At 38.5% G+C, this 27,071-nt stretch overlaps 1 protein-coding gene across 1 annotated transcript in view; it reads right to left on the minus strand.

Annotated features, from left to right (window-relative positions):
- The window catches only part of ADAMTS12 (ADAM metallopeptidase with thrombospondin type 1 motif 12), a 392,811-nt gene that overhangs the window by 138,700 nt on the left and 227,040 nt on the right, over window positions 1-27,071 (minus strand). Inside the window, exons 6-7 of the mRNA XM_058307631.2 lie at window positions 14,754-14,878; window positions 9,913-10,062 (exon numbers count right to left, since the gene is read on the minus strand). Of these exons, the coding sequence (XP_058163614.1) occupies window positions 9,913-10,062; window positions 14,754-14,878 (275 nt within the window). The remainder of the gene's footprint in view (window positions 1-9,912; window positions 10,063-14,753; window positions 14,879-27,071) is intronic.

Here is a 27,071-nt window from a genome sequence, read left to right on the forward strand (position 1 = left end):
ATTTGGTAGACTATATCCATTCCTTGACTTTTATTAGTCTTGTGATGGTGGACATTTAGAGAATGAGAAAAATTAAAGTGTGAGTGTAAGCTTTCTAATTCAATTGGGAATACCTATTTTGTATATGCAAAGAATAAAAGTCAGTATATGAAATATACCACAATCCAGAAGGGGTGAAATTCTTGGTGATATTATTTTTCAAGCATTCATATATACGATTGTATTTTCATTCCATGAAAGAAAATGATGCTAGGTCTCAGGTTTTTAGGTTTCCTCTTGGTAATTGATCTTCATTTTTTGGGTAACTTCCTTGGGGTCTAATGAGTAATATGTGTCCATTGGCATGAAGGGCTGATAAAATCCAGGACTCTCACAATATGGATTTTTAAAGTTTTCTTTCCAAATAAATATGAAATTATTTACTTAGGATGCAGCACAAGTCCTTTAACTCCACTCTCTCTTTTGTGTCATACAGACTCTGTGAGGAACTGTCTTTCCAAGAAACAGTGGGATATGTTTGTTATTAAACTACAATCAATGTCTTCTTTTGTGACTGCTTTATCATATTTTCCTCCTTCTGGGCTGCCCCAGGCAATTCATTGCTCATTGTTTTTCAGTTCGGTCCACAGTGAGAACTATACAGTTAAAGAACTAAATATCTCCAAAGCATCTTTTTCTATGAGCAAAAGTTTCATAGGGAGCTCCCAAGATCTTCTGTCCTCGGTTTTGAGTCTTTTTTTTTTTAATTAGAGGAGTTATGGGTTTAAAGAAATATCATGCAGGAAATACAGAGGTCCCATATTACCCCTCATATGTAGTTTTCTTACATTGTACATTGGTGTAAACTTTGTTACATTGATGAAACAATATTATAATTATATTATTAACTTTAGCCCATAGTTTACTCCAGGGTTCACTGTTTTGTAGAGTTCTATGATTATTACCAAATTTTTATTCTAGTAACATACAAAACCTAAAATTCCTCCCATTTAACAAAATTTCCCCCTTTAACCACATTCAGTATATCATTCGGTGTTATAAATTACATTCACAGTGTTGTGCTACCATCACTACCATCCATTACCAAAACTTTTCCATCACCCCAAATAGAATCTCTGTATCAATTAAGCATTAATTTCTTAAGTTTTATGCCTTTTTAAAGCATTTTCCATCGCTCAAAATCAAAACAATGTCTCTTCTTTCTATTTTCTTGTCATAGCCACACAAATTCCTTCCTTCCCCCAATCTATCCTTAACCCCTGGCAATCACTAATCTGTTTTCCACTTCTATAATTTTGTCATATCAAGAACCTATAGCCAGGCCCTGAGCCTCAACAGACTCCAGCTCCTACAATCTGATTTATTGGACTCACCTCACTCAGCTAAGATGGAGTTGAAGAAGGACAACCACCACACCATGGAGCCTAGAGTGCCTACAACTGAAAGCGGGAGGATTGCATCCAGTATCCATGTGGAATCTGAGCCTCCTCTTGACATAGAGGTGCAATGGACACAACCAATCCAATGTCCACAGAGAAAAGGTGGCATTGGAGTGGGAAAAGTGGACATGGTGGCTAATGGGTCTGGGGAATGGCAGGAAGAGACGAGATTTGGAGGCGTCTTTGGGACTTGGAGCTGCCTTGGATGGTGCTTCAGGGGCAATCACCGGACATTGTAAATCCTCACAGGGCCCACTGGATGGAATGGGGGAGAGTATGGGCCATGATGTGGACCATTGACCATGAGATGCAGAGGTGCCCAGAGATGTACTTACCAAATGCAATGGATGTGTCATGATGATGGGAATGAGTGTTGCTGGGGGGGGGAGTGGTGGGGTGGGGGTGGTGGGGTTGAATGGGTCCTCATATATATTTGTTTTAATGTAACATTTTTACAAAATCAATAAAAAAAAAAAGAATCTATATAAATGGAATCACATAGTTTGTAATTTTTGGGACTGGCTTTTTTCACTTGGTATAATTCTTTGAAGATTTATCTAGATTGTGGTGTACATCAAGTAGTTTATTCCTTTTTATTGCTGAGTAGTATTCCATGGTATGGATGTACCATAGTTTATTTAACCATTCGTCCCATTGGGTTGAAACAACCCATGGAGTGCTTCCAGTTTGGGGCTATTCTACATAAAACTGCCATAAGTATTTAACTACAGGTTTTTGTGTGGATGTAAGCCTTCATTTCTCCAGGACAAATGCCCAAGAGTATAATTGCTGGGTTGTATGGTAGATGTGTGTCCAGTTTTTTGAAAACTGTCACACTATATTCAAGAATGGCTGTAACATTTTACATTCTTACCAGCAATATATGAGTGATCCAGTTTCTCTACATCCTTGCCAGCATGTGTTGTTAATAGTATTATTTTAGTTATTCTCATAAGTGTATAATTATTTCTCATTGTGGTTTTAATTTGCATTTCCCTGATGGCTAATGATGTTGGACATTTACCATCTGTAAATCCTTTTTGATGAAATAGATCTTCATGTCTTTCGCCCATTTTCTAATTGGGTTGTTTTTTTACTTTCTGTTTTTGTGTTGTTTAACTGTTGGGTTTTGAAAGTTGTTTATATATCTGGATATTAGTCCTTTGTCAACTGTATGGTATATTAATATCATAGGGATGTCATAACAAATTAGGACAAATTGGGAGGCTTAAAATTAATTTTCTCATAGTTTTGAGGGCTAGACATTAAAAATCAAGGTGATAGCATGCTGTACTCCCTCTGAAGGCTCTAGGGAAGAGTCTTCCTTGCCTATTCCAGCTTCTGGTGGCTCCAGGCTTCCTTGGCTTGTGGCAGCATAACTCTAATCTCTGCCTCCATCTTCACGTGGACTTCTCCCCTTGTGTCTCTCTGTGTCCAAATCTTCCTATTTCTTATTTTATAAAGACACCTGTTTTAGTTTCCTAGGCTGCTGAAGTAAATACCATGCAATCAGTTGACTTAAACAATAGGAATTTATTGTTTATGATTGTGAGGCTAAATGAAAGTCCAAACTAAGGCATCATCAAGGTGATGCTTTCTTCCAAAGACAGGCATTCCGGGGCCAGCTGCCAGCAATCCTTGACTCCTCTGTCACATGGCAAGTCACAAGGCAGCATCTGCTGGTCTCTCCCTTCTCTTCCAGGTTTTGTTGATTTCAGCTTCTTACTTCCTGTGGCTTTCTCTCTCTGCTCATAAAGGACTCCAGTAAAAGCTTGAGACCCATCCTGATTGAGGTGGGCGACACCTTAACTGAAGAAGCCTCATCCAAAGGTCCTACTCACAATAGGTTTACACCCACAGGAAAGGATTAAATTTTAAGAACATGTTTTTGTGGGGGTATATACAGCTTCAAACCACCACAGTATCAGTCATTGGATTTAGGGCCACCCGAAATTCAGGACAATTTCGTCTCAAGATCGTTAACTAACCACATCTGCAAGATCCTATTTCCAAATCAGGTAACAATCTAAGCTTCTGGGTGGACATGAAGGATTTTTTTTTTTTTTTTTTTTTTGGAGGGGGGCACTATTCAATCCACTACATATGGTGGGCAAATATTTTCACCTACTCAGTAGCTTGTCTTCATATCCTCTTAAATTTTGACAAGTCCAATTTTTCAATTTTTCCTTTTATGAAGTATACATTAATGTCAAGTTTAGAAACTCTTTGTCTAGCCCTGGAGCCTAAGGATTTTCTCCTATTTTCTTCCTAAAAGTTTTCTAGTTTTACATTTAAGTCTGTGATCCATTTTGAGATAACTTTTGTATAAGTTATGGGACTTAGAGGATTTTTATTGTTTGTTTCTGGCCTATGGATATTGAATTGCTCCAGCACCATTTATTGAACACATATCTTTCCTCTACAGAATTGCTTTTGCACCTTAGGAAAAACTCATTTGGGCATATTTGTGTGGGTCTGTTTGTAAGTTCTTTGTTTTCCATTGTAATATGCCTCTAGCCCTCCACCAGAACTACATTCTTGATTACTCTTTATCAGAATTGGTTTATTTATTCTAGTTCCTTTGCCTTTCCATATGAATTTTAGAAAAATATTGTCTATTTCTACAAAAACCTTAGTGAGATTTTCATAGGAATTGCATTATCTCTTTGGGGAGAATTGACATCTTTGCTATGTTAAGTCTTCCAATCCATGAAGACAGTGTCTCCATTTATTTAGATCTCTGATTGTTTTCCTCAGTATTATGTAGTTTTCAGCATACAAGTCTTGAATATGTTTTGTTAGATTTATAAATTTTTTTATAATATTTATACATAAGTATTTTGTTTTTGAGCAATTATAAATGGCATTATATTTTTAATTTCAGTGTCCCCTGTTCATTGCTAGTATATAGAAATACAATTGGTTTATCTTATGCCTTGTCACTTTGATGAGTTCACTTAACAGTTCCAGAAGTTTCTTGTTTTTGATTTTTGTAGAAACCTTAGGGTTTTCCAAATATATCATGATGTTGTCTGCAAATAGGGAAACTTTCATTTCTTCTTTTCCAATCTGTATGTCTTTATTTCCTTTCTTGCCTTATTGCATTGACTTAAACTTTCAGCACTGTGTTGAATAAGAGTGGTAGGGGGAAAGTACTCACTCTTTCACCAGTAAGTAAAATGTTAACTGTAGATGCTTTTTATCAAATTGAGGACATTTCCTTTTATTCCTAGTTTTCTTGGAATTTTTATTATGAGTGGGTGCTGAATTTAGTCAAATACTTTTTACTACATCAACTGATATTATTGTGATTTTTCTTCTTTAGCCTGTTATTATGGTGGATTATACAGACTGATTTTCAAATATTAAATCCATTTTGCATCCCTGGAACAAATCCTACTTGGTCATCTTATATAAGTCTTGTTTTATATTTTACTGAATTCTATTTGTTAATATTCTGTCAATTAGCTTTACATCTACATTCATAAAAAGTATTTGGCTGTAGTTTTATCTTTTGTACTGTATTTGATTTTGTTATCAGGGTAATATTAGCTTTATAAAGTAAATTGAAAAATATTACTTGAAGATATTTTAGAATTCCATTTTGATTTTTCTATAGTGTTTTTGAGTATATATTTTTTATAGTTTCTTTAGAGGTTGCTCCAGATAATATCGCATTATATATATCCAGTTTCTCCACAATCTTGCCAGCATTTGTTATTGTCATCATTTTTTTTTTAGTCAATCTGATAGGTGTATATTGATATCTCATTGTGGTTTTAATTTGCATTTTCCTGATGGCTAATGATATTGAACATCTGCCATCTGTAAATCCTTTTTGATGAAGTATATCTTCATGTCTTTTGTAATAAGTTATATTAATATAACTTACACAGTCTACTGTGTTGTTATTTTTTCCTGTTTGCGTTAAGTATCAAAACCTTACCTCACTTCACATCCCTTCACATTCACATGCTTATAATTATTACAAAGATTTCTTGTACATACATTTACAAACACATCAGACAGTGTTATAATTTTTGCTTTATTTATTTAACATAGTTTAGAAAACTCAAGAGATGGAAAGCATGCTGTATTTACCCATATTTTTACTTTCTGTGTTTTTTCTTCCTTCTTAATGTTCCAAGTTTCCTCCTTTATTGGCTAAAAGTTTATGGGTCTTATTTTAACCATTCTTTTAGAGTAGCTCTACTGGCAACAAGTTCTCTGTTATCCTTCATCTGAGAATGTCTTGATTTCCCTTTCATTCTTAAAGAATTTTTTTCTGGATATAGGATTCTGGGTTGATAGTTTTTTTCTTACAGCATTTGAAAAATATTATGCCACTGTCATGTCTGGCTGTCATGTTTCTTATGAGAATGTTTTCCCTCTTAGATGAGGTGTCATTTCTCTCAGGCTGCTTTCAATATATTTTTCTTTGTAGATTTTCAGAAGCTTGGTTATATATCTTAGCACAGATTTCTTTGATATTATCCTATTTGGGGGTTTTCTCAACTTCTTTTTTTCTTTTTTTTAAAGATTTATTTATTTATTTATTTCTCTCCTCTCCCCCACCCTAGTTGTCTGTATTCTGTGTCTATTTGCTGCGTCTTTCTTCTTTGTCCGCTTCTGGTATTGTCAGCGGCACGGGAATCTGTGTTTCTTTTTGTTGCGTCATCTTGTTGTGTCAGCTCTCTGTGTGGGCAGCGCCATTCTTAGGCAGGCTGCACTTTCGTGCTGGGCGGCTCTCCTTACAGGGTATACTCCTTGCACATGGGGCTCCCCTATGGGGGGGACACCCCTGTGTGGCACAGCACTCCTTGCGCACATCAGCACTGCGCATGGGCCAGCTCCACACGGGTCGAGAAGGCCCAGGGTTTGAACCGCAGACCTGCCATGTGGTAGACGGATGCCCTAACCACTGGGCCAAGTCCGTTTCCCTTTCTCACCTTCTTAAACTAGTTTATGTCTCTTGTCAAATTTGGAATATAATTCAGCCATTATTACTGTGAGTACTTTTATAATCCCTCCCTCTTTCTCCTCTCCTTCGGGGACTATGATGACACAAACATAAGACCTTTTGTTATAAAAGAATCCCGAGGCCTTAATCAAATTTTCAGCAGCTTTTCTCCTTGTTGTTCAGTTTGAGTAATCTCTAGTGTTCTGTTTTCCAGTTCACTGATTCTTTTCTTTGTCCCCTCCACTCTTCTTTTAAGCCTACCCACTGAGGATTTTTTATTATTGTATTTTTTAATTCTAAATTTTCCACTTGGTTCTTCTTTATAGCTTCTATTACTCACTTTGCTGAGACCTTTTTTTTTCATTTGTTTCAAGGCTTTGTAATTTTCATACAGCATTTTTATTATGGCTGCCTTAAAATTATTGCCAGCTAATTCTAACATCTCTGTCATCTTGTCTTTGGCAAAATTTTTTTTCTCCATTCAGTTTGAGATATTCCTGCTTATTAGTAATGATAAGGGACTTTTTCATATTGTATCATGCGACTCTGGATCTTATTTATACCTTCATTTTTAGCTGTTTTTTCTCATATCATTCTGTAAGGGGAAGGGAGAAGGGGACAGTCTTGTTATTGCCCGGTTGAGAGAGAAGTTCAGGTTCCCCAAGCATATTCTATGACCCTTGAGATAGGGGATATCTCTTTCTTACTGCCAGGATAGGGAGATGGGGGGGGGGGGGCAGTATATTTCTGGCCCCCACATTGTCTGCAGTGACATTGCACATAGCCAGGTGGGGAGCTCCTTACCAGCCTGCAGAGATGAAACTCCCAGCTCCCTATTTAGCCTTTTTGGCACCACTGAAGTCGGGGTGTTGGGTGCTTTATTACAGCCCACGTGAGTGGAAGTGTAAGCTAGGAGGCACTTGAGTCTCTCAATGATAGCAGATGCTTGTTGGTACCTGCCCACATGCTCACCACAAGTGGACTTCCATCTGTCATTATCTGCATCTCTTTGCTGGAGGCTTTTTCCAAAGCCCAGGCAGGCTTCTCTGCCTTCACGCATCCAAGCTGAAAGTGCCTGGGAATTAACTGCCACTGGAAGCAGCCCTTAACCAATGACCCAGGAGTGCTGGTGTACAAAATACTTCAGTTCCTCCCCCCTTGGGTGGGATACTGCTGAGATCTGTGTTTTCTATGGTGTCTCAGGATTGTCCACGGGATTAAGGACTGGCTGCTCCCAGTAGAAGCTGAGATAATGAGACCTTAATTACCTAACTTCCCTTCCCTATGTCACTTACCTATTTCCCTATTGGTGTTTTCTTTATCTCCCAAATAAACTGCTATCAATTCCTTGTCTCAAAATCGGTTTCTATACAAACTCAAAAACTGTTCTCTAGTTCTTTTAATTAGGAATTTTTTATTTACTTAAAAGAATTTCTAAGAGCTATATCATCATTTATTTTTCTGTACAATTTGAAACAGAACAGCAAAAATAACAACAAAAGCACAGGACAAGGATAGTCATCCTTTTAGTAGTTTCTTTTTTTTCAAAAATACATTAAATAGCCCTAATCTATTGTTCTGTTAATCTTACACTATCAAATTGATTCAGGGAGTGCCTAGTGCTATCTGTTAAATGTTCCACCACTGCTGAATACCACTAAACATCTATAACTTTTTGTTTTCAAGTGTTCAGGGAAACTGTGCTCAAGTAATATTTCCAAGAGGTTCTGAAAGGAGAACCCTTTGGCTTAATTTACTTTGGTGGCAAATAATGCAAATGTATGTCTCAAAAATTGGGTGACATTGTTTTTGCAGGACTTGTTGCACATATTTTTTAATCTCTTTACAAGGTCAGATTATTGAAGACACAAAATATCCATTCCCTGAACTACAAGTAGTGAGTATTAGAGAACGACTTTTTAACAAGCTGGGTTTTCTCAACTTTTTTTTAGCTTGGGTACACCATTGCTGGGAAGGGCTTGAGCAAACATTTCTCAGTTTGACCCAGTTATATTCACTTGACATTACTTGGCCAGCAGGTGCTACTGATACCAATAGCTTGTTGACTTGAGGCTGCAGGGACTGTGTTTGTCTACATGTCAGGATTGGGGACACCTGTATGTTAGCATATAAGAATAACTGGTATCTCGTCAAGTTTTATTTCCAACATGCAAAATGTGGCCTGGTCTTTGAAAAGTTCAGCTTTATGTCCTGGTTTTACATCCCTCCTGCCTCAATCACTTTAATTATGAGCAGTCACTTAACATAATCTCGTTCTATCTGAATTTTTGACAACTAAGCATATTAGAATATATCATATTTCTCTCCAGTGGCATTTGTAAGGATCAAATAAATTATAGTGCTCCAAAATTGGCTAGCTCAACCTATTCATTTTACAGATGAGGAAACTGAGGTGCAGAGAGGTGAAGGGAATTATCTAAGGCCATAATATGGGCTGGTAGAAAAGCCAGAACAAGTACTCACTATTTCAATTCCCAGTCAACATTCTGACTTTGTAATGTAGATCAAAATATTTTGAAAAGTTCAAATATGATAGGAAAAAAAATATTGAGAAAGCACAGGTCCTCCCCAGTCCCACCTCTTTCCTGGCTGTGTGCTCAGAGTATGCCATGGTGTTCTGCTTCTTTCTTTAGAGGGAAGAGACCCAGACTTGGGGCTTCATGACAGGCAGGGTACAGCTCAACCACTGAAGGGATGCCCCACCTGGGGTTGCCAATTAGTGTGACTCTGTTATTGGCCATAAGCAAATACATGGACAAGTAAAGTTACAAATAAACTAACCTCTTTCCTCCATGGGCACTTCTGCCATCTGGAAGATCCAGAATTCTCATTGTTCCTTCATTCATGCATTCTGAAATCTGCTTTCAATGAATTCATCTAATCAAATACACACATTTTTACTACAACCTGTACATCCAGTTAACTGGCATTCACTTCTTGTTCTTTCCAAGTATATAGCAATTTTCAGTATTGAATCTATTCGATCTTATCCTTTAGTACATGTGAGCAAAATGGGGCTAACAATAGAATCTATTTCATGAGGTTGTTCTGTGGATTAAATGAACAATTCAAAAAGCTTAGCACAGTGTCTGGCAAAAAGTAAAGGCATAAAAATGGTCGTGATTTTTTAGTAAAATGAATATTATTTTGTAAGAAGGAAACAGAGATTGTTACTCCTGAACTAAACAACCAAGTTAAAGCCTATCTCCTTGACTCTGCTTGCCCCCTTCTCTTACAGAGAACTGTAGTGGCTTCTTTGATTCTGAGATGCATAGGGGTACAGGTGATCAGAGCAGAGAAGACTTTGGAGGCTGTGAAGTGTGTTTAATTAGTACCACTTTACAGATGTGGAAGTAGAGGTCTAGGAAAGTGAGTCTCAAGCCACAATGCAATCCAACTCCTGTAACACCCCGTTTAATGTGCTGTCCATTCCCTTTACCAAAGTTGGCGCAGGCACAAGGTGAAGAGATTCCACCTTCCTTGGACCTTTACCTGTGTCCAAGCTCATGGGCAATTGTGAAAGCCAGAGGGAGTCCAGAATCTTCATTGATGTTACAACTCCGGTGAGGCTGGCACATTCCTGACAGGTGAGACAGACCCAGAGTCTCACAAGGGCGATTGACACCAGCACAGATGTCTTTTCTGAAAGCAGAATAGAGAAGTTTAGACACCAAGGCAATGTCTGAAAAGCCTTTCTGGAAAAAACCTGGGTACTAAGTCACATTCAATAGTCAGAAAAACGTGCTTAACAAACATATGAATGCAGGGAGCAATTTTTAATTCATTAAGATTATTCCAATTTCATTCTTGATTAAAGAATCTCATAGACACCTAAAAATTTTGGGAAATATACCACCTTTTATTATGAGTTACTTTTGCTCATGATATCAAGAAGCCAAATTATATTATTTGGCTAAAAAGGAAAGTAATTGATTGAAAACTAAAGTTAATTTGAACTGTTAAATAGGGAAGGGAAATATTAGCAACAGCTGGGGTTTTGGGATATATGAAATCCCTCATTGGCCTTTCTGAAATCTATATTCAAAACTCATTTGAGAACTTTTTCTCATTTATGAAAAAGGCAATTGGTCCCATCCACCCATTCAGAGATTAAATCAATGATCTATCCAGCCCCATTACCCTAACGATATTGCACACAGGAATGAACACACACAGACGTGCACACACATACACACACTGGCATCTTTCTTCCTTTTTTCTCTCAGACCTCACTATTGCCCTACCCTGGCAAAAGAAAGATTCATAGCACCCTAAAAATTACTAATTACAGTATTTATTTATTTTAAAGATTTATTTTTAATTTATTTCTCTCTCCATCCGCCCCCCCCCCCCCCGGTTGTCTGTTCTGTGTTCATTCACTGTGTGTTCTTCTGTGACCGCTTCTATCCTTATCAGCGGCACTGGGAATCTGTGTTTCTTTTTGTTGTGTCAGCTCTCCGTGTGTGCGGGGCCATTCTTGGGCAGGCTGCACTTTCTTTGGCACTGGGCAGCTCTCCTTACAGGGTGCTCTCCTTGTGCGGGGACACCCCTGTGTGGCACGGCACTCCTTGCGCGCATCAGCACTGTGCATGGGCCAGCTCCACACGGGTCAAGGAGATCCGGGGTTTGAACCGTGTACCTCCCATGTGGTAGGCAGACGCCCTATCCATTGGGCCAAGTCCACTTCCATAATTACAGTATTTAATGATACAACAAGCTCTCATATCTTGGAAGGGATTATTTAAATCATCAAGAACAATTTTGAAAGAGCCATTAATCAATCATTTGGTTTTCTTCAGCTCAAGAGAGTGTCTCTTTGCCAAGCAAGAACGACTAGCACAAATGTCAAAGAAGTTCTGAGCTTTAGTTATTTGGAGACCTTCAGCTCAAGGGGTTTGTGTGGGCACCATTTCTAGCAATAAGTTGTCTTCTGCTTTTAGTGTCAGTTGGGCCATGGAAAAGGCTTTGAGAAGCCCAGCAAGTTCTCACTTCTCCAGGAATGGCCATGGCTGGGACAATGGAATGAGAGACAAGAGCTTTAGTCTTTGAACATGAGCATCAGACATGAATCCATACTCTTGTTAAATGCAGCAGTTGCTGAATGGTCCATTGCTGGAGACTAGATCAGATCATACAGAAATACGAGTCTGAGCTCTGCCATAGGGGACTATCCTGAGATCCACTTTAACAGGGTTCTCTATAGAGTTGAATTCAATATAAGGTGGAATTGATTCCAGTGTACCCAATGAAATGGGTGTCTGTAGGCCAAGACATGTTTTATACTGTATAATATTAATAGCTCAGTACCTGGTCTCCACAGCAAATATTCTTTTTGCAACTTAAGTTCCTTGCCTGTAAAAACCATGTTTCTATAATGCTTTAGTTACCTCTTTTTCCATAATGCTAGACACTCAGTAGGCACTAAATACATACTTTATTTCATGGACCTGACCTCCTACCATATGCATTCATCCTTTCTCAGCAGAAGTTGCAGACCTTGACTTTTTGAATGAAGTAGTAATGAGCATATCTAGGATGGGAGTGGAAAGGGATGGTTGATCCTCTACAGATCCAGAAATATTTAGAGTGATCAGTCTATATGATCTCATGGAAAGAAAAGAATTTCTGAGATAAAACTGCTATGTGGCCAATGCTGGTCACTGACATTGGTGTTCTTCCCTGTAGATGGGTCCTCTCTGGACCAGAGACTTCACCTGGCCTCTTTTCCAGGTCCTTAGTGTTCTAGCTCACTGTCTTCTGGCTCCCAAGAGTCCCTATGATTACAGTCCACACCCACCCCTACCTATGCCCCAGGGAAACATCTGATCAACTGAACATGTTAAGGGTGCTAATGAAGCTAATATAACAGGTTTATGCCTTTATGTCAAAGACATTTCAGGAAACATGCTTGCACTGAACCATGGTTTTAATACCTTGGTAATTCTGATAGAGTTTCAAGTCAGAGTAGGTGGATATTTGGATAGGGTGGGGGCTGATTATCATCCCTTGAACCATAATGTGTAGGCATTCTATGCAATGGGATAATTCTAACCAAGGGATGGATGACAGGACCAAAATGTTCATGGGAAGCCTTTCCTCCCCAGGGACAGCACATGCCCAGCACTAGGGACTTCCCAGGGTGGGAGGTTCCCTGGAATCACAGTGAAGGCCAAAGGCCCTCCTCTAAGATTCAGCCCAGGGTCCTGGATGTCTTTGAATCTGCAGAGGAGTGCCATTGCCACATTAGATCATAGGTCCTTCTTTCATCTAGACTGGAATAGTACCTGGTATATACTAGGTACTCAAAAAATACTTATTGAATGAAGGTACAATGGTTTTCAAAGAGCTTGGACTGATGAGGAAAGTTCACTGGCTTTTCAAAGCTCTTATGTAATTCCTGAAAGTTTTGATGGTTCTTACAGATGCCTTAGGGACTAAACATGGTAAGAACAAAATCGTATCTTAATTATGGTAAAGGGAGAAAGGTTTGATCAAAGCCCTTTTCCTCTCCAGGGAAGAACCCTCTCTCCCTATCTTGTCCTTAGCCTCAGTCAGGGTTAATAGGAAGGTAGATTTCTATAGAGATAGATGAATGTTTCTAAATTGGAGGGGAAAAACATAATAAAGCATTGGAAATCCCACTGGTGAAGAGTGGGGAGTCTTTAAGGAGGATCTGTAAACAAGCTTCCTGATTGTTTATAGAAATAAAGAAGAATGTAGTTTTAAAGAAGAAACCATCACTAGATTAAGATAGAGGACTGTTTATTACTGGCTTGTTAACAAGAAGAGTTCTTAACTATGGAAGAAGACATGTTTATAAAATCTTAGAGGTCGGGATCATTTCAAAGAATTCAATAGTTAGTGTAATTGCAGGGCACCACCCACACAAGAAATCTCTCCAAGGCCCCACTTGCACTTTACATGTGTACTTCATGCTGTTGCACCTGATATTTCACAAAGAAACCTTTGAGGATTCATCAGACTCAGTGTCCCCATGAACTATGGACATTTTAGTCTTACTGTCCCACCAACTCACATGTTCCCAATGAACCTGCTGATTTGTTTTAGTATCTGCAATCAAGCAACTGTGATAATGAGTGTTGCCTTGACAACACTGCAGGCTATTGGTAACAGCTCATACTCCCCCACCCCATAAACCAGACAAGCCTGAGGAAAAATGATTCCAATGTGCTTGCTTAAAAATGAACATCTGAGCTGCAGAAAACAGAAAGCTGGTCTGAAAGGAGCTAAGGAGTAAGACTTCAGGTGGCAGGACAGTGCCTGAACTTGCTGAAAAGAAACGAGGATGGGGTGGAGAATGTAATCCTGAGGATGCTGAAGAACTGATATCCTCAAGCCCTGGTCAGCTTCAGACTCACTTGGGGCAGTTGGTAAAAATACAGAGGCCGGGCCCTGTCCTCGCCTCTGTGATCTTTATAAGCTCTCCCTGTGATTCAATATACACCAAAGTCTGAGAACCACTGCTAGGGGGTTGCAGGGCTATGGCCTTTCAGTGTTAAAGTTTGGGGAGGGTTGAGAACAAAGGAGAAGGAGCTAATTTGGGGGAGGAAGAAAAGTGCTCATTGGAATGGTTTCTCCCTCCCCATCTCTCTAAAGGTATTGCAGGGATTCACATGAAAATGGAAAACCAGCTAGAAATGTTCTGAGAGATTAAAAAAAACCATAAAACAAAACCATAAGCCTTCAATATAGAGGCCTGATGCAATTTTATCCAAAAAACGAGAATTACAAAAGTAAAAGTAACTCATTTGAGAAACAGCATGACCAAGAGTCTCCGTAGCCCATGTTTGTTCCTCTGCCACCTCATTCTCTTGGTTGTACCAGAAACAAGGCACTCTGCCCCTGGGCTGAGGGCTTCCCTCAGGCTAGCCCCTCACACTTCACACAGCAATTCAGCAATCTGTGCTGGTTCAAGATGAAAGCAAGCAAAGTAACTACAGCAAGTACCTCAGACTAATAATTTTTTTGAAATTTTTTAGACACGTGGCATTCTTTTCTCTACCTTATTCCCACCATTCTTTGGCAGAGAAATGCCTGCTCCAGGAACATATATTCTGGCTGATGAAAATCTTACAGATAAGCCGATTTTCAATACTGAGCTTTATATGTACAACTTTGTTAATCTGTCCCCTCCAATGGTGTGGAAGTCAAGAGTTGACTAGCCATCAAAGCTGACTTTGAAAATGACAAAGGGCAGGAAAGAGTAGGGAGAACCCTAAACACCCACAAGTGTTCATACCTGTAAACCCTTTCACCCACCTGCCCTCCTCTATCCCTTGCTATCCCTGGGTTCCACGCAGTCTCTGGGGTACCTGGTGAGAAGGATGGCCACATCATGATGGACAGGGTTGTAGTCACTTATGGGATTGATGCTCTTCTGCCACTTGCAGAAGCTGGACAGTGTCTTCTCTGCATGGTGAACTATTTTCAATCCTTGCTAAAGAAAGAAAAGAAAGATTGGCATGGGTGGGATTACTGTGGTCAGGGTCCACCTCATTAGTTCCCAGAAGCATCCAAGGGAGATCAACTCAATGTAGGTGTCTCAGGTATTTGGCAGAAACCAACATATTCCTCTGGGCTGATCCTTTACTCAAAATGCTATGTACTTCCACTACAAGAAATGAAAAAGAGGACTTTAGGTCAGAAATGATCATTGGTACAAGCAGTCCTTAAAGAAAAATTGTAAATACTTGGCAAAGACCAACACCTGATTGAAGTTTAACTTCTAGTGGCTGTTTCCCAAGCCAGTATAATTCCAAAGAGGCTTTTAAAAAATATTTCCAATGCAAAATGAATAGATTTTCAACAAAAATCTTCTTCCTTTCATGAGATATCCTGCAAAGCTGGAGTTGAACTGGATGTTTTCTTGCCCATGGTCTCCATCTTGGTTTTTCAACCCTAAGTGAAGGGGAGAAGGTGATGTAATCTCTCTAGGCTTCTGACTAGTTAAGATAATTGGTCATCTCACAACAATAAGGATGCTGTAGTGGATGCCCCAGCTTGTCCTCCAAGCAGCTTCAGGGGATTCTGAGACTCAGTGCAGCCCTTAAGTCGTCTATCTGGTCTGTGATGGTTAGACTATTGTGTCAGCTTGGCCAGGTAACTGTGACCAATTGTTTGGTCAATCAGGCACTGATCTAACTGTAATACAAGGGCATTTATGGACTTTAGTCACCATCGACTTTACTGCAGTGGTAAATCATAGATAGCTGATTATAATTACATCAATCAGGCAGGTTGCCATCAGCAATGAGTGATGCTTAACCCAATCAGATGAATGCCTTAAAAGGGAAGTGATTCCAGCATTGAGAGAGATTTTCCCAGCTCATCTTTGGACAGCCAACATCTCCTAGAACTCATCAAGAACCTTCATTGGACTTTCATTGGAGCCCCTGGTTGCAGCCTGCTTGCGGAACCTGGACTTGGGCATCCCCACGGCTGCATGAGAGACTCTTACAAAATCATATTATTGACAGATATCTCTTCTTGATTCTGTTTTCCTAGAGAACACTGACTAATACATGGTCCATAGCTACTATTGGGGAGGGGAGGGGAAGACTTGTTCTGAATAAACTTGATAAGCACTTATCAAATGGAAGAGAAGGAAAAAGGGATAATCCATTCTAGGGGGACTCCAGTTTATAATTTGAATTTCTTGCCCCATTTCTTTAAAGCCTTCAGATTGAACCATTTCTTGTAAGGGTAGATTCTTCTGGGAATGACTACACTCTTTGGCCCATTTCTCTGGACCAACAAGTTCAGGACAGTCTCTGAATCAGCCTAGGAGCTTGCTTCTCTACCATTCCGGTATTTTGCTAAGGCCCATACTCAAGTTAAAGGCCTCAGAGAGGCTTCAGTTTCCTGTTAGAGGTGCTTCCAGACACCCCTCCTTATATGGTAATTAATCACTATAGGACCAACTTCCTTTCAAGAAAACAGTAAGGTGGCTCATCACTCATGAAAACTCACTGGACTGCTTAGAATAAAAATGTTAAACAGACTGTTATTTAATAATGCTCATAGTTAAATCACCCAGCAGAAAAGGAAGAAGAGGAGTCCTGGGGGACGAGCAGGGCACTGGAGTCTCCTCTGGTTTAATTAGCTGAGCTGTAGTTTGAACAGCAAAGCTCCTCACACAGAACATCCCCACATCCCATAAGGAATTGGTCAGGTGGTATGAATCCAGCAAGTAAAAGGAAGAGAAAGAAAGGAAACAGAAGGAAAGTTAGGAGAAGGAAAGAGAAGAAAGATAGAAAAAAAGAAGGAAGGAAAAGGAGGAAAGGAAAGAAGGAAACATTTATTAATAATTCACTATATGTCAGATACTTTCACATGTTATCTGATTTAATTTAATTGCATAATCTCAGCAGTATTTGTGAAGAAAGCACTATTATTTTCATTGTGGAATAAGAATAATTTAAGTCTCAGGAAGTGGAAAGTCAGCTCAATGTCACTCAACTCAGCTAATTTAGTCAAAGAATATAAGAACAAGGAATTTCTTTGTGGTTTTATTTGGGCACCATCCTCATTAGAATGTTGCCCTAGTTCTGCCTCCTCCCAACGGGAAGATGGATTATCCAATGAAATGCCAACTTCATTCTGTTAATGTGGTGTATTCCATTAATTGATTTTCTTATGTTGAAACATCCTGGCTTACCAGTGGGACAAATCCCACTTGATCATGGTGTATAGTTCTTTCAATGTGCTGTTAGGTTCAGTTTGCTAGTATTCTGCTGAGGACTTTTCCAGCTATATTCATTAGAGACATCAGTTTGCAATTTTCTTTTCTTATGGTATCTTTATCTTGGTATGCGTGTGATGTCGACCTTGTCAAATGAATTAGGTAATGTTCCCTCCTCTTCATTTTTTAAAGAAGAGTTTGAGCAGGATTGGTGTTTATTACTCTTAGAATGCTTGTTAAATTTCCCCTGTGAAGCCATCTGGTTACAGTCGTTTCTTTGTTGGGAGGCTATTATTATTATTATAGTACTGATTTAATCACTTTATTAGTTGTTGACTTGCTGAACTCTTCTATTTCTTCTTGAGTTTGAATGATTCTAGGAATTTTCCATTTCATCTAGGTCTTCTAATTTGTTGGTGTACAGTTGTTCATGGTGTCTTCTTACAGTCCTTTTTATCTATGATAAAATTATCTAATCTTTGTTATTTCATTCTTTCTGCTCCCTATGGATTTAGTTTTTTTAAATTTTTCTACTTATTCTAGTTTTGAGGTTTTGAGGTTTGGTCTTTGATGTGAAATCTTTCTTATTTGTTTATTTATTTACTTATGGGAGGTAGGAGGAATTGAACCTGGGACCCCATACATGGAAAGCAGGCACTCAACCACTGAGCTATACCTGCTCCCTTTCTTAATTTTTAACATAAGGATTTAGAGCTATAAATTTTCCTCTCAGCACTGCCTTTTCTGCATCCCATAAGTTTTGGTATGTTGTGTTTTCATTCTCATTTACAGGAATTTTCTAATTTCTCTTCCTCTTTAACCCATTGGTTGTTTAAGATATATTGTTTAATTTTCCCTTATTTGCAAATTTTCTGTTTCTCTCTGTTATTGATTTCTACCTTCATTTCATTGTGACCAGAGAGATACATTGTGTGGTATCAGTATTTTTTAATTAATTGAGACTTGTTTTGTGACTTAATATATGGTCCATCATGGAGCCCATATATCATGGAGATTAGAGAAGAATGTGTATTTTGCTACTGTTCAGTGAAGCATTTTATATATGTTGGTTAGGTCTGGTTGGCTTACAGTATTATTCAGGTTTTCTATTTCCTTACTGATATTCTGTTTAGATGTCTATCCATTATTGAAAGTGGTGCATTAAAGTTTCCCACTATTAATGCAGAATCATCAGTTTCTCCCTTCAAATCTGTATTTGATTAATATATTTTGAGACTCTCCTGTTAGATGCATATATATCTATAAATGCTTAATTAACCTTTTTTCAGTGTATGATGACCGTCTTTGTCCCTCATAACAGCTTTTGACTTAAAGTCTATTTTATTTGATAGTAGAATAGATACCCCAACTCTTTTTTTGGTTACCACTTACATGGTTTTTAAAAAATTTGAAATCAATTTATTCCAATGGCATGCACATACACTGTTGCCATATCCCTCCATTCTCTCACCATTTTTGTACCTATTACAAGTTATATCTGTGTATATTGTATGTCCCAAACCATAGATTCACCATTATTTTATACATTTGTATTTTAGCACCTTAGGAAGTAAGAACTGGAGTTACAAATATAATACAGTAGTAATGGCACTTATAATGACTCAAATGGTTACCTTTTGCCAGAGGTTAGGAACTCTCCCAGATTTTGTCTTTATGCAACCTCAAACCATTGTCTAGTGTTCTCTCCTTTCAATCTGAAGAATTCCCTTTAGTATTGGTGTAGGGCAGGTCTAGTAGTTAAGAGCTCTCTCAGATTTTGTTTATCTAGGGGTCTTAATCTCTCCCTCATTTCGGAAAGAAAGTCTAACCACATACAAAATTCATGGTTGGCAATTGTTTTCTTTCAGTATTTTAAGTATTTCAACATACTTCCTGCTTACCTCCATGGGTTCAGATGAGAAATTGGTACTTATCTTATTTAGACTTTTACATGATATATTGATTTTCTCTTACAGTTTTCAGAGCTCTCTTGTTATGTGCATTCAAAAGTTTGATCATTATATTATGAGGAGTATTTTTCTTTAAGTTTGTCCTGTTTGGTATTCTCTGGGATCCTTGGATATGCATATTCATGTCTTTGGTTAAGTGGGAGAAGTTTTCTGTCATTATTTCTTTGAATATTTCTTCTGCCCCTTTCTTTCTTTTCCTTCTGGAACTCCAAAAATTCCTATATTGGTATATTGATAGTGTCCCAGAAGTCTCTTACGCTATTTTCATTTTTTCTAATTCTTTCTTCTTTCTGCTACTCAGTCTGACTCACTTCAATTGTTTTGTTTTTTAGTTCACAGATTTCTTCTTCTGCCAGCTCAAATTTGCTATCGAAATCCTCCTGGTAATTTTTCCTTTCAGTTATTGTGGTCTTAACTACAGTAGTTCTGTTTGGCTCCTTTTAAAATTTTCTATCCCTTTCTCAGATTCTCATATTGTTCATTCATTGTTTTCCTGATATCCTTTTGCTCTTTCTTAGTATTTTCCTTCATCTCCTTAAGCATTTTAAAGATCACTTTGAAAAAGTCTTTGTCCAGTATGTTTATAATCTGGTCTTCTTTGTTGATATTTTTGAAAGATTTAAGCTTTCCCTTTGGATCATTCATCACTTCCTTTTCTTGGTTTGTCTTGGAATCTTTTGTTGTCCACGGTAAATTTTAAAATTTTAAGATGCTAACTGTGAAATTTATTCCCTGAGGTGTTTATTTCTTGAGTGTGAAAAAAGTTGGTGATATGAAAGAGTTTATCTTGCATGTCAGTAGTTAACAAAACTAAGCATACCTAAGCAAAAAACACCTTTCACCATCTTTACAAATTGGCTTTGCATTGGCTGGTGCTCTCCATCAGGGCTCTTCCCTCCTATCTGGAAGGTCGGCCCAAGGCAAATGAAAAGCAGGGTCCTCTCTGTCTTTTCTGTGCCTATGTCTTAGGCTTGTGCTTACTAGTGGCCTCAGTGGTTCCACTGTTTACATGCCTCCTCTACTTCCCAGATGTTCCCTCTCCTGAGTGTTCCTTTGCAGAATTTAGAGCAGGTAAGCCTTTGTCCTTGACGACCTGCCTCAACTGTTTCTTGTTTAAGATACTTTTGCCTGGAAGGCAAATTCTGAGTGTGTATGTGTGTGTGTGTGTGTGTGTGTATGTGTGGGCGCATCCCAGAGAAGAGTTTCCTTGTCAGTCTTTCACAGCTGGAACAAGGCCAGGTGCCTACCAGGGTTTCAAACTGCCCTGGGAAGGGGCTGAGAGAGTAACTAGGGGAGGTGCCTGGAGCTTCTTCCACAGCTCCCCAAAGCTTCACTTTCTTGACTCAACACCTGCCCAGCAAATGCAGTCCTTTAATTGCCCTCCACAGTTTTGAGGAAGGTAATTGTGTTTAAGTTTCTCTACTGCCCTGTGTCCAGGGCAAGTGGGAACGATGATTGCTCTCAGAGCTGGGATCCCAGCATTCTGAAGTAGCTAATCACAGACAATGATCTGCAATCAGACTGCATTCGCTCTTCTCCCTGGATCTTGGGGAACTGGGCTTTTATATCCCTTGCTGGCACCAGAAAGCTATCCTGCTGTGTGTGTGGGGGATGCATGATGGTAACTGCCAGGTGGAGAGAGCAATTTACTAGTCTTTACTGTAATTTAGTGGTCTTTTCCTACTGCTTTTTCTTGGGTACTGTAGTGTTCTACCAGACTCTGGAGTTTTAAAATAGTTTATTCAGACAGTTCCTGCCTGTTTAATAGTTGTTCTGGTAGAAGGATTGATTCTTGGAACTTTCTACACTGCCATCTTCCCACAATTCCCTTCCTCATCAGTATTTTATAGACATACGCAAGCTCATTCAAAATTTATATGTAAAGGTGTGTTGGTTGTTGAATGGAAATTCAACACATGTGAATGATTGTTTTGTAAGTTAACAACTACTGTAATAAAAAATATATAAATAAATTAGAAAAGAAATGTATATGAAAAGGCACAGACCCTGGATTAGCTAAAGAAATTTTGAAAAAGAAGAATAAAGTGAGAGGAATCACTCTTGCCAATATTAAGGCTTATGATACAGCTACAATAATCAAGAAAGTAGGGTATTAATGGAGTAACAGACATATAGATCAATGAAACAGAATAAAAAACCCAGAAATAGACCCACATAAATGTGCCAAACTAAGTTTTTTGGGCAAATGTGCAAAAGCAATTCCCTGATGGAAAGATAGATAGCCTTTTCAGCAAATAATGCTGAGCAACTGGACATCTATTGGGAAAAAAGAACCTTGATCTAAACCCTACACCTTATACAAAAATGAACTAAAAATGGATCGTGGACTTAAAATACAAAATGTAAAACTATTAAGCTTTTAGAACAGTGTTGAAGGAGAAAAGCTTGAGGACCTAGGGCGAGGCAAAGAATCCATAGCAATGCATAACAGCAAAAACTGACAAATTAGACTTCATCAAAATTTAAAACTTTGGCTCTGTGAAAAAGGATATGAAGAGGATAAAAAGACAAGATACAGAGTGTGAGAATATATTTGCAAATCATATCTCTGACACAGGATTTGTATGTAGAATATATAAAGAACTCTGAAAACTCAACAGTAACAAAACAATCCAATTAGAACATGATTAAAAGACATGAACAGACAGAAGAGGATATACAGATGACAAGCAGGTAAAAAAATGTTAGGGGAATACAAAGTAAAACCATGAGACATCACCATATGTCAACAAAGATGATTAAAATAAAGAAGTAGTGACAACACCCAAACTCTGGAGAAGATTTGGAAAAACTGGGTCATTCCTATACTGCTGGTGGGAATATAAAATGGTACCTTCAATCTGTAGTACAGTTTGGCAGTTTCTTTAAAAAACAAAACATGCAACTACCATACAACCCAGCAATTGCATTCCTAGGCATTTATCCCAGTGAAATGAAGGCGTCATGTCCACTCACTAACCTGTAGTTGAATATTTATAGCAGTTTTATGTATGTATAAGAGCCCCAAACTGGAAACAACCAATGTCCCTTGATTGGTGAATGGTTAAACAACCTGTGGTACATTCATACCATGGCATCCTACTAAGCAGTACATGAGAACAAACTATCGACACACACAACAACTTGTTGGATGGATCTCAAGGGAATTATGCTGGGTAAAAAGAGCCAATCATACAGTGTATGATGCCATTTGTACAACAGTCTTGTAATGACAAAATTATGGTGATGGAGAACAGATTAGTACTTCCCAGGGGCTAAGGAGGGGAGAGTGAGGGAGATGGCTATAGCGATGACATATATTACAAGGGATCCTTGTAATGGAACAGTTTTGTATCTTGTTTGTGGTGATGGTCATACAAATATACATAGTTAATAAAATTGCATAGAACTAAATACATATACACACAAATGCGTGCATATAAAACAGGCGAAATGTGAATAAGATAGGTGAATTTTATCAATATTGGTTTTCTGGTTTTGATATTGTACTAAAGTTATGCAAGATGGTACCATTGGAGGAAACTGGGAGATGGGTATAAGGTGTTTCTCTGTATTTTTACTAAATCATGTGACTCTACAATTATCTCCAAATAAAATGCTTATAGATATCTTAAAAATAATAACTTGACTGACTCAAGACTTGGGGGTTACAAAAGAAGATCTCATCAAGTACTTTCTGGTATGACTCTGCATACATTACTTAATGATTATATATGAGATGCCATAGTTTGGGAGAAAATGGGATCTATAGTCTTTTAGGTGGGTTACAGTGGGCAGGAAGAGCCAACACAACCATATAACCACACAGCCATATACCCACTGTAAGGGTCACTGAAGTTCCCACTTTAATTATCCATTAATAATTAGAGTCAAAGTGGTTAAACAGGTAGGAGCAGATGGAGCCCACCACAGAATTTTCTTTGGCTCATAGAGTTGCTGGTAGGGGCATACAGCTCAAGGTGGGATTTTTCCACGTCTGAAAGTTCAATTTTTTATTAAATACTGTCCTTTCATCAGTGGCTTCCACCACAAGTTTAGGAGAACTTACATACCAGTCCATGTATGCTGATTCAAGGAAAAGTGAATATTTACAAACATCCAGACTCCCCTGTTCTTAAACCAAATTCAGTGTCAGCAACAACACATCTTCACCATGGTACAGAAATCAGAGTTAATTTCTAGATGTTGAAGAACATAAATCCTGCCTCCAATTTTTCCATCGTTGCAAAGACCCCATTTCCCTGCAGGATATTAGGAATTATGTATCCCATCTTCTCATTTAAACAACAAGGAAATCCAGGACAAAAAGCAAGAGGACCTTAACCAAGGTCACTAAGCAGGTATTGGCAAAGCAGAGCGTTGAACCCAGGTTTGTAGTTAAGTGTCCAGGGATATAGTTTCCAAACTGTTGAGGACATCTGTAAACTTTTTTGCTTTGAATGACTAGAAAGACTAAAAAATTAGCCTTTGGATGATTATCACTTATTTCTACTTCCCCACCTCACCACTCCCACTCCCAGTGAGAAGACAAATACAGGAATAGCACTCTACTTTCAAGATACTTTACTCTCCATCCTCCTTCTATTATCTGACCATTTCCTTTCAGATCCCTCTGTAGAATTTCTTTCTTCTGTCCTTCCTTTGGCCCATTGCTTTAGTTCATCTCAAACCAGAGTTCTATATTTGGAAATCACCTATAGATGGTTGACTCGCAAATCTGTAAATAATTCCAAACTCCTCCTGGAGTTCAGACTCATATATCCAAATATCCTGAAGGACAGATGGCTTCACAGGTATCTCCAATTTAGCACCCCCCCCAAATTTTCTTCCTTGGTTATAGCCTCTGTCTTGGTTACAGAAACCACCACCAATGCATTTGCCCAGTCTAGAAATACTAATATCCTCCTACTGGCTTCCTCTCCCTCCACCCTGCATCCCAATCTGAAATCAAGTGCTGCTGATTTTACCTCCTCTCCATCTCTCCCTCTGTCATCATTTTATGCTTGGAGTACTGCTATCATTCTGGGAACTCCATGGGTCTTACATGTTTCTGTACATCTTCTGAGGAAAGGCACTAGCAGCTCTTTTCCAGACTATTTGTTAAAGGGTGTTTGTATAGGAATTAGCCTTAGGAAACAGAGTGTCTTCCTCCAGGGCAGAAGTCAGGTTTATGTGTGGTCCAGAATAATAAAGATATTGTCTCCCTCTGTGGCAAAGGTTAGGAAAATTGGTTCACAATTCTCTTTAAAAGATTGGGGTTTCCTTAGCTTAGAGTTATTCAGTTGTGACAAAATACATTATGTGTACAGAATCCATCTGGGCTACCTTCATTACCACTGTGGAATTGCGGAGAGAGAGTGGGAGCAAGAGAGACAGATGCAAATGTGAAGCTCATGATGCCTGCTATTCTGAGTCATAAGTCCTTTGTCTCTGAACCAGGAGTCTCATGTCTTCTATGAACATCCCTGAAATCGTGGGAGGCTAATTTGTTACCTTGCAAGCAGGTAAAATCTCAGGGCCTCCATTGTTCTTGACATGAATAGAGGAGAATGGAGAGTAGGAGATTAATCAGTAAAACCAAATTGAGGTTGGACCATCTAAATGTATGGGCCAGGTCTGCATGGTTGTTGAAATTTTCTAACAGCAAGGCTGCTGAGGGAGTAGAGGAATGGAGAAGGATATGGTAAATAAAGAGATTTCAGGAGAGAGGATACTACAGACATCCCAACTTTCTGTAATAACAATTCTGGAGGAACCAAGAGGATAGTCATTGCTGAGAAAAAAAAAAGTTAGAGTTTGAAGTCTGCCCTCAAAATCTGGCCTGCTACTTCCCTCTCTGCTATTGTCAGTTCCTCCTGCAGACCAGAAGCAAGTGAACGATTCACTGGGTTGATGATAATTTATAGCTGGGTACTTACCCTCTGTACAGAGCTTTCATTTGTGATATGTGGTACTTAATACAAGTACAGGAGCAAGGACTTCAGGATGCTTTACTATTTTTCTGTTAAATATACCATGTTGAATTTCAGGAGATTTTAATTGAGCAAAAGTTTTTTTCATCCCCCTAAGTTTTTTTATCTCCAAGTCTTATTAGGGGTTAAGTCCAGGAAGCACATACTCATTTAGTTTCTTGAAAACATTTGATCACTGGAGCCTTGGAAAGGATAATTAATTTAGCCTCAAGACTTTTCTGCCCAAAGCATATACAAGATGCAAATGGACTTCAAAGAGAATATGCTGGGTCACACAAAATATGGAGAGCATTGTGCTAAACATTTTCCAGAAAGCATACTGATGATTATTTGAGCTTGTTAAAACAAACCTCCATGGACACAATTTTTTTCCATTTTCTTTGCAAACAAAAACTAGATTTCAGTTTTTATGCTTTCATAATTTTTCCTCGCCTCATTTTCTCAAGCCAGTTCAATTTACTTCCCACGTCCCCTTTCCTATGCATTTGAGTATGTGGACTCATAGGACAGGGAGTGACTCTGGAGGAAATCAGCAAAAGCTGAAAAAAAATAGCACCAAATGGGGGGTAGGAAATGATTTTGCAAGAACATGGCTTTTGTTATAAATTGTCTCTCTTTATAAGCTCTCTCTATAATGGAAAAAAATCTTATTGATTTCTTTGAGAATTCCTGGTACCAGCTTTTGATTCAATGCACAATCTGATGATGTATTGCCAGCCAGGCTTATGCTCCTAGAAGAAAAAGAACCCGCAGATAAGAGCAAAGCAATAGAAAGTTTTATCTGGAATCTTCCCAGATGCCCAAGGGAAAACTCATTAGAATATCAGAGGAAAAGATAGTTGATTAAAAATGTAACAAATCTATGAATTCTTTGCCAATATTTTTGATACCTATTCTGAAAGAGTGGTACTTATATAAAATATTGTGCACCCACAAATCAGCTTAGAGGGAAAAATACCAGACTGAATTTCCAAAATTTAGAGGCTTTTTAACTCTAAAGTCTCACAAAAGTGAACCTAATACTAAATTACTCCATAGACCAAGAGGGAAATTCTCTTAAGAGTCATCTGCCCTACTGCTTTTCCTTGAAGCCAGCCTCCCACCCTTAGCTTGATGGCACAATTACCTAGGCCCTGCCTCACTTCATTTCAAATCACTCCCATCCCAGTTTTGTCTCCTGCTCTTAAAAGAAATCTCTAACTTCTTTTTATGGCTCAAATATTGTCCTTTGGACTTTTTAATTTGCTTTCAATGATGTTGGCACAGTTTCCTCATCTGTGAAATTAATATAATAGTGACAACTTTACAGGGCTGTTGTGGGCCCAAATGATGATGATGAAATGATGATATTAGCAGCTAACATTTATTGAGTGTTTGCTACAAGCCAGACACTATTCTAAGCATTATATTAACACATTTGATTTTCACAACAACTCTATAAAGTACATATTATCACCATTTTACAAAATGAGGAAACGGAGGCACAAAGAAGTTAAGCAACCTACCCAAGATTATGCAACTGGAAAATGAGAAACTAATGATAAATCTTATACTCTCCACAATGTCAAGCTGCTCAAAAGGGTTGTTGGAAAGAGTATTATCCTATCCCCAATCCCTGGAATAAAAGGGGAACCTACAGGCCATTGAATGAAATGGTCTGAAGTGGAAAGGCCATGTTTGTGTCCAAGTCCTTGGGGGAGAATTAAAAGTCCAAAGGATGTATGGGACCAAAGCCCCCCTCAATTAATGGTGGAGAGGTCATCAGCATCCCAGAGTCCCCAGGATTGGGGAAAAAAGCTATGGACTGAAATAAACTTACTAGTATTCTACTATAGACTTATTGTGATTCTAGCAAAGGAAGAAATACCATTGTTGTGGAGGTAGTGACCCATGGATATTCTGGGGTTAGGGAGAGGGAAAAACAGGTGTAACAGGGGGGCATTTTCAGGACTTGGGAATTATCCTGAATGACATTGCAATGATAGA

This window comes from Dasypus novemcinctus, chromosome 2, assembly GCF_030445035.2.
Source record: "Dasypus novemcinctus isolate mDasNov1 chromosome 2, mDasNov1.1.hap2, whole genome shotgun sequence".
Taxonomy (NCBI): Eukaryota; Metazoa; Chordata; class Mammalia; order Cingulata; family Dasypodidae; genus Dasypus; species Dasypus novemcinctus.